The sequence below is a fragment of the Neolamprologus brichardi genome, chromosome 20 (assembly GCF_056152115.1).
Source record: "Neolamprologus brichardi isolate AB-2024 chromosome 20, ASM5615211v1, whole genome shotgun sequence".
NCBI classification, from domain to species: domain Eukaryota; kingdom Metazoa; phylum Chordata; class Actinopteri; order Cichliformes; family Cichlidae; genus Neolamprologus; species Neolamprologus brichardi.
In genome coordinates, this window is record NC_142123.1 from 30,742,236 (window position 1) to 30,754,894 (window position 12,659).

The following is a 12,659-nucleotide window of genomic DNA, read 5'->3' on the forward strand; positions in this document are numbered from 1 at the left end:
TTATGATGTCTGACCCTAATCACATAGTTTAGCTTCTAAACTTCACAGTGAGTCTTTATGACTAAACCTAAGTTGTTTTTCCATACCTAAATCTGTCATTTTGAATGCCTGGCTCTAACAAAGTGGTTTTCCATGCAAATTAATCATAAAATTAATAACATGTTAAAAAAAATGTAGATAACAATCTGTGACTTATGAGACTCGAACGTTGACATTTTCACTCTTTAAAAAAATGAAAAATACGCTTTCGTCTACACGGACACAAATGACTACCTTTGAAATGGGTCAGATGATAGTTAAAGTGGAAAATTCCTCTCCAGAAGTCGATCAATAGTTTAGAGTTTCTGATATTCACTACCTGCCACGAAATGGTATTGGTTAATCATTTCTTTCTTCTTCAAGTGTGGCCAAGCCCCGCCAGTGGCACAAATTTCATGCAAAGCTCTCCATAAAGTTTTAGTTACCCTGCAAACAAACTGATAAACCTAACCAGCCTCTCCCTCAGAGCGAGGAACACGGGTTATTAATTTAACACTCCTATGGGCACATGCCAAAAGCCACATATCTGTAACGCGATCATTCTGTTATTGGAATCATTCTTTTGTCAAAAGTGTCATTTTTTATTGGTGAACATTGCAGTATTTGGTGTTTATATATATATAAATAACCAAAGTTACTTAGAAAAAAGTGTATAATAAATATCTAATAAAAAAAGTTAGAAATATGCTGCTTCTGTGCAATGCTTCTTAAAAAATCGACCTGTCTGTCTGTCTGTCTGTCATGCGGCTGTTTCACAGTGCCGCTGTCCTCGTAGCTCGATATAAGTACATGAGAGCCTTTGTTCTCTTGCTGTCAGGTGCGAGCCCATCAGTTGGTGCTGCCGCCCTGTGAGGTGGTGATCAAAGCCGTCTCAGAGTACGTCGCCTCCATCAAAGACCTGGGAAACCTCGACGCCATTGCCAGAGATGTCTTCAAACAGTCACAGGTAGGTCATGTGTGTCACTGATGTTTTTTTACCATCTGCTGGTGAATTAAAATGTCTTTGGATAAGATTTACATGAAAAGAAAAGAACAATGTGAACATGCTTTTAGCCGAGGTTTGACTTTACATATCAGATTTTTGCTGACAGTTAAATAGGTTATTACTGTTGACACCAGGCCTGAGTCAGCAACTGTACTTCCTCACACATCTGTGCTAAACTGTAGCCTTCTGCTTATCTGATACAAATCTGTGCTGCACGGGGTTAGCGAGTCCCCGGTGTCGCCTCCGGAAGTGGTTTCTGCTATGTTGTTCATGTCTAAAGGACATAAACATTATAGTGGCGTGTTGAGTTGGATGTCTTCTGTAAAAGGGAAGTTATGGTAGGAGTTAAGTCGTAGTTTACTGAACATGTTTATAAACTATATGTCATGTCAAGGCTCTTTGACTAATAGGGATTTTCCACTGTGGTTAGTTTAGATGATCAGTTGAGCTGCGCTGCTAGAGTGCATGTGTTTTTCCACTGTTTCACACAGCGAGAAAAAAGCTGAACGGTGAAGATGTTAATGATGGTGCATTTACTTGACAACACATGCAAGAAGCCATTCTGTACATTGTTTTCATGGCCCAAAACAGGCCTTCAAGGTTTTGTGAAGGTGAGTGACTCGCACAAAGTTAAGGCAAACCTAAAATACCCAAAATAAACCAGTGCATCTTTGTTGTTTTTGTCCATCTGTGAAGCAAAGATGCATGTTAAACTCAAGTACTTAAGGCTTCTGACTTTGATGAAATGTGACGTCAAAATGGTTTAGGGCTGCCAAATAAACTGATACGTTGGAAAAACCATGTTGTGATTGAGTAAAGTTGTTATTACAGTTGTAATTACTAAATGGGACAGGAAAGTACCTACAAGGATATAGGATTCTTATAAGGGACCAAAAAAATAAAATGCATCTATGGGATAATTATGTAGAGTAGAGATGACAGTTGTCCCCCCTGTAACTAGGAGCCAATCAACAGCCATTTTACTGTAGAGTGGAACATGGAAGTATAAATTTCCTTTAAGTAAACCGAGGGTTACACTAAATGTAATTTTCTGGGGAAGTTGTAAAAGTATAGGTAATTGTTCTTATCTTCTCCTGTGTCCATAATACAAAGTTAAATTATTCAGCCATTTGATGGAAAGCGACACGCTGGATTCAGCCATTAATAAAGGTTAAAAACCTATATAAACCTGTTATAAACCTTTAGAAAAAAGTTACTTTGACCTGCCATGACCACAGCAGTGTGCTGCTGTTACTTACTGTGTGGCTTATGTCTAAATTCTTGCCATTACACCATGGCCCAAACTGGGTTATTGGAAAAACCGCGTCCATCCCATCTCATATTAAGCAACTTATCAATAAACCACAAACCCTTTGGTAAAACAGAGTTTGCCATCCTTGTTATAACATGTTCAGTTTATCTTTGCAGTTAAAGTATGTAAAGCTGAACATTTTTGTTGTGCTGGAATAATCACTGAGTTCAGTAAGAAGCGACTTTATTTGTATTTTTTCCTGAATCCAGCAGCAAACTAGATTATGATAACGATGTGTGTATAACTTATTGCTCTTTAATTTGAACGAATCTCACATTAAACTCTGAGTCTATACATGTGCTCACTCTAGCATTAATGTGGTTTAATCCACACCAAAGTATAGGTTTCTAAATGCAGTATATCCTCCTGTTTGATATTAAACAGTACATGTGGGGCCTTTTTTCTTCTTCGAAAGCAGATTTGTGTCTTCAGTTATAACCAAAGTGTCACAGAGAGGACGGGGAGATTGAAAGATAAACCTTTGCATGCGGTCAGTTTATAGTAAACATGGCGACTCTCTTCCAGCTACAAGGACTTAGTGATCTGGAACCAGAGCGGCAAACATCTAACCAGGTGTCAGAAACCAAACCAGTTGTTCCTGTAGTAATGAATGACACCTGCGTTAAACAGAAAAGGACCAATACTTCAGCCATATAGACTCGTGTCAACATATCAGTAAATGTTAACCTCCTAGGACCTGGTGTCCACATATGTGGACATCACATTTTGGGTTGTCTAGACCAAAATACTAAATTTTGCTCTACAAGGGCCTGATATCCACTTACGAGGACATTTTACTGCCTCTGTTTCATCAAAATTTAAAATGAATGTCCTCAAACGTGGCTCTCATTTATCTTAGGAACAAAAATCGGGTTAAAAAAAAAAAAAGGTGATTCTTTGTTTTTACATTCATCGGGTCCCAATATGCCCAAATATCAAAGAGAAATTAAAAATGCATGCCATGGAAGAGTTTGGGTCTTTTCCCTGCAGCACACCGTGTAATAAATACTCACAAAGAAAACGGTGGCTGTTACAACCTATGTCTAAAAATGTGTAGTTTAATGCATCGGTAAAACACTCGACTCCAGATACACGACGCCCAGCTGGAAACACTTCAGCTACCCGAGATTCACAGAATTTACAGAAAATGTTACATTTTTGTTATTTATGTCGTTATCGGACGATAGATGTTTTATATCATGATATGAGATTTTGGTCATATCGCACAGCCCTAGCTCAGAGATCCTAGTTTAAATAAATCTGGTAACCTGAGCCAGTTTCTTCTGTTTTCAAAGCCACAAGATAATTGAATCCAGCTTGGCTAATCCAATCGAATGAGATGATTACATACTCTTGTGGTCTTTAACTAGAAGCAATACAGTATACATTTATACTGAAAAAAAGATGAAGTATTAATCTTAACAAGTTCTTGTTTGAGGGCTATATTAATTCACAGTAAAGGTGAAATGTAATTTATTACTCTGCTATTTAAAGCTAATCCTCAGCAGCACCAGTCATACTTAAAGCAACCACTTCTTTCTCTGAGCTGCAACTCGTTTTTGGAAAGTTGAGCATGGCTTTGAACTATATGCCGTAACCTGATGTGCACGTCCCTAGAAAGACCTACACAGCTCGCAACCATTGTGATTGGCATGTTTAGCACAGTCAGTTCCTCCCATGTAGTTCTGAACAGTTTTTAAAATTTTCAGTGAGATATCGTGTCACTGTAACGAATGATAATCACAGCATCAATATAAGAACTGACAAATGTCGTCAAATTCCTGCTGGAAGATTTTTGAAACTGTTAGAGTGGACGTGGGGAGATGTACAAAAAAGTAGGAAAAACTGAGGGACACAGCCACGTGGCCCTGGAAAATAAACTGACCAAAACAAAGAGCTGGGACTTGGAAGTGAAAAACGTCCCTGTATTTTCTTTCTTTTGGATAGCACAGCATGTAAGTCAGTGGGACACAACCATACGGTAATTAATGCATATGTACCACACATGAGCGTGAATGCAGGCAAAGATGTCGGCCACTTGCAAAGGTTATAGGCTTGTAGGTTATAGGTTGTAGGCTCTACAAAGAGTCCCCACAGAGGTCTAAATCAGGCCTTAGGCATGTTATTTTATCTTGTTTACACTGGATAAACCAGTGACCAAGTAGGTTTGACTTTATGGCTATGTTGCTGTGACAACCTCCACTTTGTAAAACCAAAACATCAAACACTGGTCCACGGACAGAGAACAGGCCAAAGGTTTTTTTGTTGTTGTTTTTTCCTTCTTGGGTGCATAATGCAGGAAATCTCTCCAGCAGATCCCTCAGTTAGAGAATCCTCACTGCCATCTGTAACACCAGCAGGTTCAGTAGTCTTCATAATGCTTTTGCCCCCCCTTTGCAGTCTCGTATGGAGGACAAGGTGGAGCGATTCAAGAAAGCTGTGGAGTATTTCTCAGCTGCCTCCAAACCCCGCTCACCTAACATGGGGCCCTCCTCTTTCATCTGTGAGTAGCAAGCTGCTCAGGACGCAAGTTCAGAAAACAGGATTGCTGTTATGTAATCTTCTTGGCTTGCTCGATGTACTTTTATTCACTGAGAATAAAACACATCTGTCTATTTGTTTTAAATCCCTGTTTTTTTTCTCGCTGTGCACAGTACCTGGGTTTGGACCTGCTCCATTTGGGGGACCACCTGGTCACATGGGACCGATGCAGCCTGGAAAGAATCAGGTAGATTCCTTTTCTCGCTAATCCTTAAGTCTCTTTGATGTGTAATTGTGTTCTGTCTACATGAGTCTACATGTAGAATAGTGGATTAGGCTTTTTTCCTCTGCTTTTTGAAATCCCTTTGAGGCATGTGCTCGTTTAGTGACTGATGGAGGAGGGTGCACTTCTTCCCATCTTGTATCCTCCCACCAGCCTTGATTATATGCTTCCAGTTTGATCTCATATAAAATAGGACAGTATCAGTTCCCACCCCTGAGATGTCTTCTCCTCCCTACTCTTCCTCTTTTGTACTCAATTTCCCACGCTTCTTCCTCCACCAACCCAATTTTCCTTCTTTATCCCCCCTTTCCCAGTTCCCTCCCCCCCAGGTCCCGGGGTTAAAGCCACACTATCAAAATGCTCCATATGGACCTGGCTCCGCCCCTCTGTTCCAGACCCCACAGCCGCCATCCCAAGACTGCAATGACTCACTGACGGGCAAGATGGGCTTCACTGACTGGTCAGCTCCATATGATTCCACTCAGGGGGGAAGTCGACTACCCAATCATCACACCGGCGCTCTGTCTGGCCCCTCTCCGTCTCCTTCCTCATCGTCGGATGGAGATGAACCCAATGACAGCAACGCCAAGTAAGACACTTTTCGAGCATGTCAGGTTACTTTTGCACAGTTTGAAGTGGTTCTGTGGGTTCCTAACACGGGACTAGGGCTGCCACGATTAGTCGACTAGTCACGATTACGTCGACTATCAAAATCGTCGATGACTAATTTAATAGTCGACGCGTCGTTTGAAGCTTTGTAAGATCCTGAAAGACGCAGGAATAAGTAGTAGGATTTAAGAGTGTAATAACGGACTGAAACAGAAGATGGCAGCACTGCATGTACAAGGATGCCAGCTGCCCTTAAACCCCGAGGAAGACGACGTAGTGTCCGGTATTGTAGCTGTGTCCAAATTCAGGAACCGCATCCTCCGGTGCCCGCATTTGTAGACCGATTACGTTACAGCAACACGACGAAGACTGTCCAAATTCGAAGACTCCGACAAATGCGGCCTTCATTTCCCCAGATTTGAAGGATGGGTCTGGTGCATACTTCGTGGTCCAACCTATCCCAGAATTCATAGCGCGGCCCTGCTCAGTTTCCAACAATGGCTGGTTAGTTTTAATATTACTCTTATTATTCTTTCTGGGTCACAAAATAGACGTTTAACATATTTTCAGGCGAGAATGTAGCTGTGTAAACCTCAAATATCTGCTCAGTTTATCAAGACGCCACATATTTTCAAAAGCGCTCCGACGTTTTCGGAGACGTCTGTTACGCACTAGCTCGATAGCTAGCCGGGGTTCAAGGCTCACTAGAGCCGCTGAGAACACCGGACTCCCGGCAAATCGTTTTCAAACCCACCGCCGTCTTTCGCTACTCAGGTTAAACATGATATACAGTGGGGCAAAAAAGTATTTAGTCAGCCACCGATTGTGCAAGTTCCCCCACTTAAAATGATGACAGAGGTCAGTAATTTGCACCAGAGGTACACTTCAACTGTGAGAGACAGAATGTGAAAAAAAAATCCATGAATTCACATGGTAGGATTTGTAAAGAATTTATTCGTAAATCAGGGTGGAAAATAAGTATTTGGTCACCTCAAACAAGGAAAATCCCTGGCTCTCACAGACCTGTAACGTCTTCTGTAAGAAGCTTTTCTGTCCCCCACTCGTTACCTGTATGAATGGCACCTGTTTGACCTCATTATCTGTATAAAAGACATCTGTCCACAGCCTCAACCAGTCAGACTCCAAACTCCGCCATGGCCAAGACCAAAGAGCTTTCGAAGGACACCAGGAAAAGAATTGTAGACCTGCACCAGACTGGGAAGAGTGAATCTACAATAGGCAAGCAGCTTGGTGTGAAAAAATCAACTGTGGGAGCAATCATCAGAAAATGGAAGACATACAAGACCACTGATAATCTCCCTCGATCTGGGGCTCCACGCAAGATCTCATCCCGTGGGGTCAAAATGATCATGAGAACGGTGAGCAAAGATCCCAGAACCACACGGGGGGACCTGGTGAATGACCTGCAGAGAGCTGGGACCAAAGTAACAAAGGTCACCATCAGTAACACACTACAACGGCAGGGAATCAAATCCCGCAGTGCCAGACGTGTTCCGCTGCTGAAGCCAGTGCATGTCCAGGCCCGTCTGAAGTTTGCCAGAGAGCACATGGATGATACAGCAGAGGATTGGGAGAATGTCATGTGGTCAGATGAAACCAAAGTAGAACTTTTTGGTATAAACTCAACTCGTCGTGTTTGGAGGAAGAAGAATACTGAGTTGCATCCCAAGAACACCATACCTACTGTGAAGCATGGGGGTGGAAACATCATGCTATGGGGCTGTTTTTCTGCCAAGGGGACAGGACGACTGATCCGTGTTAAGGACAGAATGAATGGGGCCAAGTATCGTGAGATTTTGAGCCAAAACCTCCTTCCATCAGTGAGAACTTTGAAGATGAAACGAGGCTGGGTCTTCCAACATGACAATGATCCAAAACACACCGCCCGGGCAACAAAGGAGTGGCTCCGTAAGAAGCATTTGAAAGTCCTGGAGTGGCCTAGCCAGTCTCCAGACCTCAACCCCATAGAAAATCTGTGGCGGGAGTTGAAAGTCCGTGTTGCTCGGCGACAGCCCCAAAACATCACTGCTCTTGAGAAGATCTGCATGGAGGAATGGGCCAAAATACCAGCTACTGTGTGCGCAAACCTGGTAAAGACCTATAGTAAACGTTTGACCTCTGTTATTGCCAACAAAGGTTATGTTACAAAGTATTGAGTTGTATTTTTGTTATTGACCAAATACTTATTTTCCACCCTGATTTACGAATAAATTCTTTACAAATCCTACCATGTGAATTCATGGATTTTTTTTTCACATTCTGTCTCTCACAGTTGAAGTGTACCTCTGGTGCAAATTACTGACCTCTGTCATCATTTTAAGTGGGGGAACTTGCACAATCGGTGGCTGACTAAATACTTTTTTGCCCCACTGTATAAGTCACTTAGATAACTTAAAAATGTTATTGTTTGGCTTTTTTCAGTGTTTGATTTGTTCCTGAGTAAATCGGTTTGGCTGAGATTAAAGTTATAGTTTTTACACAGCTGAATAAACATCAAGGAGAAAACTGATTATCAGAAGTGTGAGATGCTCGAGAATATACTTCGGTGTCCTGTTGTCCTGTTATTAGCTGTAAGCTAATAATAGTTCTATAAGAGCAGATGCTGCTGGTGCAATAAGCTGTAAGTTTTACGTCCAATGGATGCATGATCTGATTAGTCGACTAATCGCGAAAATAATTGGTGACTAGTCGACTATCAAAATAATCGTTTGTGGCAGCCCCACACGGGAGTATAAAACAACCCTGGTACCATGTGTCTGAAAAGTGAAGACATATGCATGTCATACCAACCTGTTAGGGCACTTTTTCATCAAGACAAGACTGAGCAAGCCCAGGCAGCCATGGCTCACAAATCTGACATGTAGTGGACACTGACACCACATATAAAATAATTACAGTTTCACACGATGTCAGAGTATTTAATGTTTAATTACTAATCTTATTTTTCATAAGTAGGCTTTTACATAGGATTTCAGTGATTCATACTCCTACTAGGAATAGGTAGTAGGGCTGGGTGATTTGCTCCATCATCCGGTTGTTCCCCTGTGACATCACCTATGACTCATACCAGTGCAGCCATGGCAGGCTGGCACAGGAGGTGAATGTGCAAACATTATGGTTGTGCTATCCACCCTTTCTCTATGATGTGCAATGTGGGGCCCATATCTCACTTCTAGAGGAGACGTCGACACACAGCTACAAATGATCTAATTTTAAAGTAGCCGGTTAACATGAGAGAACACATATTTGAACTGCTAAAACTGTGTATTTTTGTTGTTTTTATTTAGTTAGTTTATGAATAAACACACAACTGAAGTTTGTTCTTGTGTGTGCGTGTCTCACCTGTGCCCTCCACACACAGTGGAGGGTTTTTTTTTTTTTTTAAACCAAAAATCACACATGCCACGGGAAGGGGTGGGAGAAAAATTAAGTGAAGAACGTGATAGATGAGTGTTTCATCAGGTGCACTGTGAAATTAATTCAACCAGCAGCCAGAATTGGCCTCCTGTTTTCTCTTTTAAAGATGGTCGATTGATCACACATAGCAATGAATGTTAAAGTGCACATCCAGAAATGTCTCTTTCACATGTGGAGATGCAACATGATGTTATATGGAGGCTGATTTAGTTTACTATGAGTCTGTTAATAATTTAATGCATCTGTGGGGAAATTTCTTGGTGAAAATGATCGGTGACCAGGGGTGATCCTTGATATGAGCGACCATTAACACATCCGTTGCAGGTAGAATATAAAATGTCATATAATAAATATCAAAAATTAATGAAATTATTTAATAAAACCACACAGCCATAATTGGTTTTAGAATATTAATGGTTGTGCTGTTATATTTTTAAACCTTATTAACACCTTGTTAATACAGGTTCACCCTCCACTGCTTTCTTGGTGGCCAATAATGTTCATGCAAACCTACTGAAAAGTCACAGACAGCATCCGTTTGTTCTGTATTTTAACATCTATGTCATAATGATGACAGGTGTAACAGCCAGTGCTGATAAATGCAGAGACAATAGTCAGAAGTGCCTATTAGTCAAATTACTCTAAACATTATTTTAAACTTTACTATTGGTTTGTTTTTGTCAATCTAATTGTTACACCTAAACAATTTCTCATAATCCCTCTCTCCTCAGCCATTTGACAGACAAGTCCTCTCGATGGGAGGATCCCACTGGAAGAGGGGGCTCCGGCTCTGGAGACGGTTCCCAAGGCAACGGGAGCGGGTCAAACATTCCGTCACTGTTATCTATGGCGACGCGGAGTCACATGGACATAACCACACCTCCTCTGCCTCAGGTCAGACACAAACTCCAGAGTTCACAGCACAGTTGCGGGGTGTTTCTGGGGAAAGTCTGTCACCGTGTTTCTGTTTTTAATTTTAGGTCAGCGCTGAGGTTCTTCGTGTAGCCGAACACAGACACAGAAGAGGGCTGATGTACCCCCAGATTTACCACATATTGACCAAGGTGAAACAGTTCTTAGTTACTTAACCGTTCGTTAAGGTTTTAATTTCCTTTTCGAAATCTGTTTTTGAGAGGAAACTTGAACCTGAGACCATCAATCCTTCGCTCCAGCACAGACATTGTGTTATGTAATACGAGTTTTAATGTTAACAGTTGAGTAGCACAACTAGAAAGCAGAAAATCTGCTCATTGAAGAAGAGCATTGGGTTGGTCAAATTTCTGAAGGACTACAACTCCTTTGTAGTTTTAATTTTAGTCTTCAAATGCCCAAAATCTTTACAGCTGTGTGAACTACTCCCTTCACAACCTGACACAAACTACCATTAATGGACCTGTGAGGGCACCTGTTTCTTAAGGTTTTTCATGGCTTACAGTGAGCCTTAGTTGGTTGATTATGCATATGTCAGTGCGCCTCAGGGTGGCTGTGGCTACAATGTAGCTTGCCATCACCAGTGTGTGAATGTGAGTGTGAATGGGTGGATGACTGGATGTGTAAAGCGCTTTGAGGTCCTTAGGGACTAGTAAAGCGCTATATAAATACAGGCCATTTACCATAAACATGAAGAAGCCATGTACAGTAAAGACAACAGCATACCTTTGCTGTGTTATGTTGCAGAAATCTATATAAACATTATATTTCTGGCACTTTATTACAATTCTTTAAAAAAGTCTCTGCGGGTTGTCAAAAAGTGCTCCATCAGCTTCTCTGAGAAAACACTGCGTTGTTCCCAAGCCAGCCAAGAGACGTTATCTCTCCACCAAGTCTTAGGTCTGCTCCAGGGTCACCTCACCAAGAGGGTGGCCAGGAGGCATTCCCGTCAGATAAAAGGAGCTTCAGCCCACAGACAGCACAGAAAACCCTTTGGAGGAGCCTCATTTATGCCCCTTGTATCCATGAACTCATTCTTTCAGTTAGTACCTAAACTTTGTGTCCACAGGTGAGGGCAGCAACGCATGTTCAGCAGTGAAACGACAGCCTTGGCTTTATACTCTGCTGTCTTTTTACCACAACAGTCCGGTGCAACATCCGCAACACTGCAGATGCTGCACCAATCCGTCTGTCTATCCCCCGATCCGCGGTATCCCCGTGTTACTGCAATGCCACAACTTCCAACTTCCAGCTGGCATGCTACACTTTTGTGGCTGAGAAGTATGGCCTCGATGTTGTAGGTGCTAATCCTCATCCCAGCCATTTATATTCTACGATCCCATGTCATTTTCCTTAAAAAAAACCCCCAAAAAGCAAGAAGCGTTTTCTGAAGTTTTAAATGTTTTGTAGTAAAATGTGGTGTACCGCAACAATGAAACCTAAGCGTGTAGTTTTAATCTATCATACATGTTTTTTTCAGGTTATTAAACTGTTGCTGATCGTTTTCAACCTTTTGACTTTTAGTGTGTGTGTGTGTGTGTGTGTGTGTGTGTAATTTCTGGCAGTGAGATTCCTTTAGTCATGACTTATGCGCAGTAGAAAAATGCATTACGTAAGTGTTCAGATACTCCTGAAGGTTAAACTGGACTAACGAAATACATTCAAGGCTGACTGAAACTGACATAAACAAATTTGAAAACACCTTCTTAAGCTGGCACCACTCCACAGAAGACCGTTAAATAGTTATTGTTTTCATTCAAAAGCAGTATCTATGCATTTGTCCATGTATGAGACTCTTTAGAGCTCTCGATCCTGCTCTCTTATTCATTTTGTCCTCAACTATTCCTTATGCCCCTGCATCCCTCAGGGAGAGATGAAGATGCCAGTGTGTATAGAGGATGAGTGTAACTCTGAGCTGCCTCCTGCCTCTCTGCTGTTCCGTGCTGCCAGACAGTATGCCTACGGCGTCCTCTTCAGCCTGGCTGAAACACACCGCCGCCTGGAGAGGCTCGCTCTCCGCAAGAGGGCTCCCCTGGAAGGTAGGTCTTGGTCTGGGATGGACTAGATACCTGAGTGCAATATGGAATAACAGGCATTGTGATTGGATAAACACTTTACACTGCAATTTTCTTTGAAATATTTTCATTTGAGAGACCAGTTAACCTCAGTGTACTACAGTTGAATGAATGAATGATGGCATGGATGTCATCATAGTTGGGCCTTTTAATGATTTCTTCAAACTGTTCTTTATCAAAGCTGGAACGATTGTACGGCATGGATCTTTAATGACTTTAAAAAGCAGGTCTAAGGAGGAGAATATGGATTTATACAAGCTGGGACGGCCTCTTGGAGCCATTTCTAAATAACTTCAGATTCCAAGATCATTAGTTCAAACAATTCTATGCAAGTAGAAGTTACTTGAATGTATTTCCACTTTTCTAATGTTTGGAGGAAGTCTCGAACAGTCACCCTCAGATGACAGGAAGTTGGTTAGGATGCTCAGGAAGAACCCATGAACCACCGAGGCTCAAGCATGCTGTGAACTGGATACTGCTAGAACAAAGTCATGCTGCTCTACTAGA

The 12,659-nt window shown here is 41.8% G+C and overlaps 1 protein-coding gene across 2 annotated transcripts in view; it reads left to right on the forward strand.

Moving 5' to 3' along the window:
* fam120c (family with sequence similarity 120 member C) overlaps positions 1 to 12,659 on the forward strand; it is a 39,665-nt gene that overhangs the window by 10,725 nt on the left and 16,281 nt on the right. Inside the window, exons 4-10 of one of the 2 annotated variants that reach the window (XM_087834435.1) lie at positions 857 to 985; positions 4,737 to 4,839; positions 4,991 to 5,064; positions 5,415 to 5,689; positions 9,879 to 10,041; positions 10,128 to 10,211; positions 11,945 to 12,116. In XM_087834435.1, coding sequence (XP_087690561.1) covers positions 857 to 985; positions 4,737 to 4,839; positions 4,991 to 5,064; positions 5,415 to 5,689; positions 9,879 to 10,041; positions 10,128 to 10,211; positions 11,945 to 12,116 — 1,000 coding nt within the window. The remainder of the gene's footprint in view (positions 1 to 856; positions 986 to 4,736; positions 4,840 to 4,990; positions 5,065 to 5,414; positions 5,690 to 9,878; positions 10,042 to 10,127; positions 10,212 to 11,944; positions 12,117 to 12,659) is intronic. The other variant, XM_087834436.1, reaches the window with a different exon arrangement.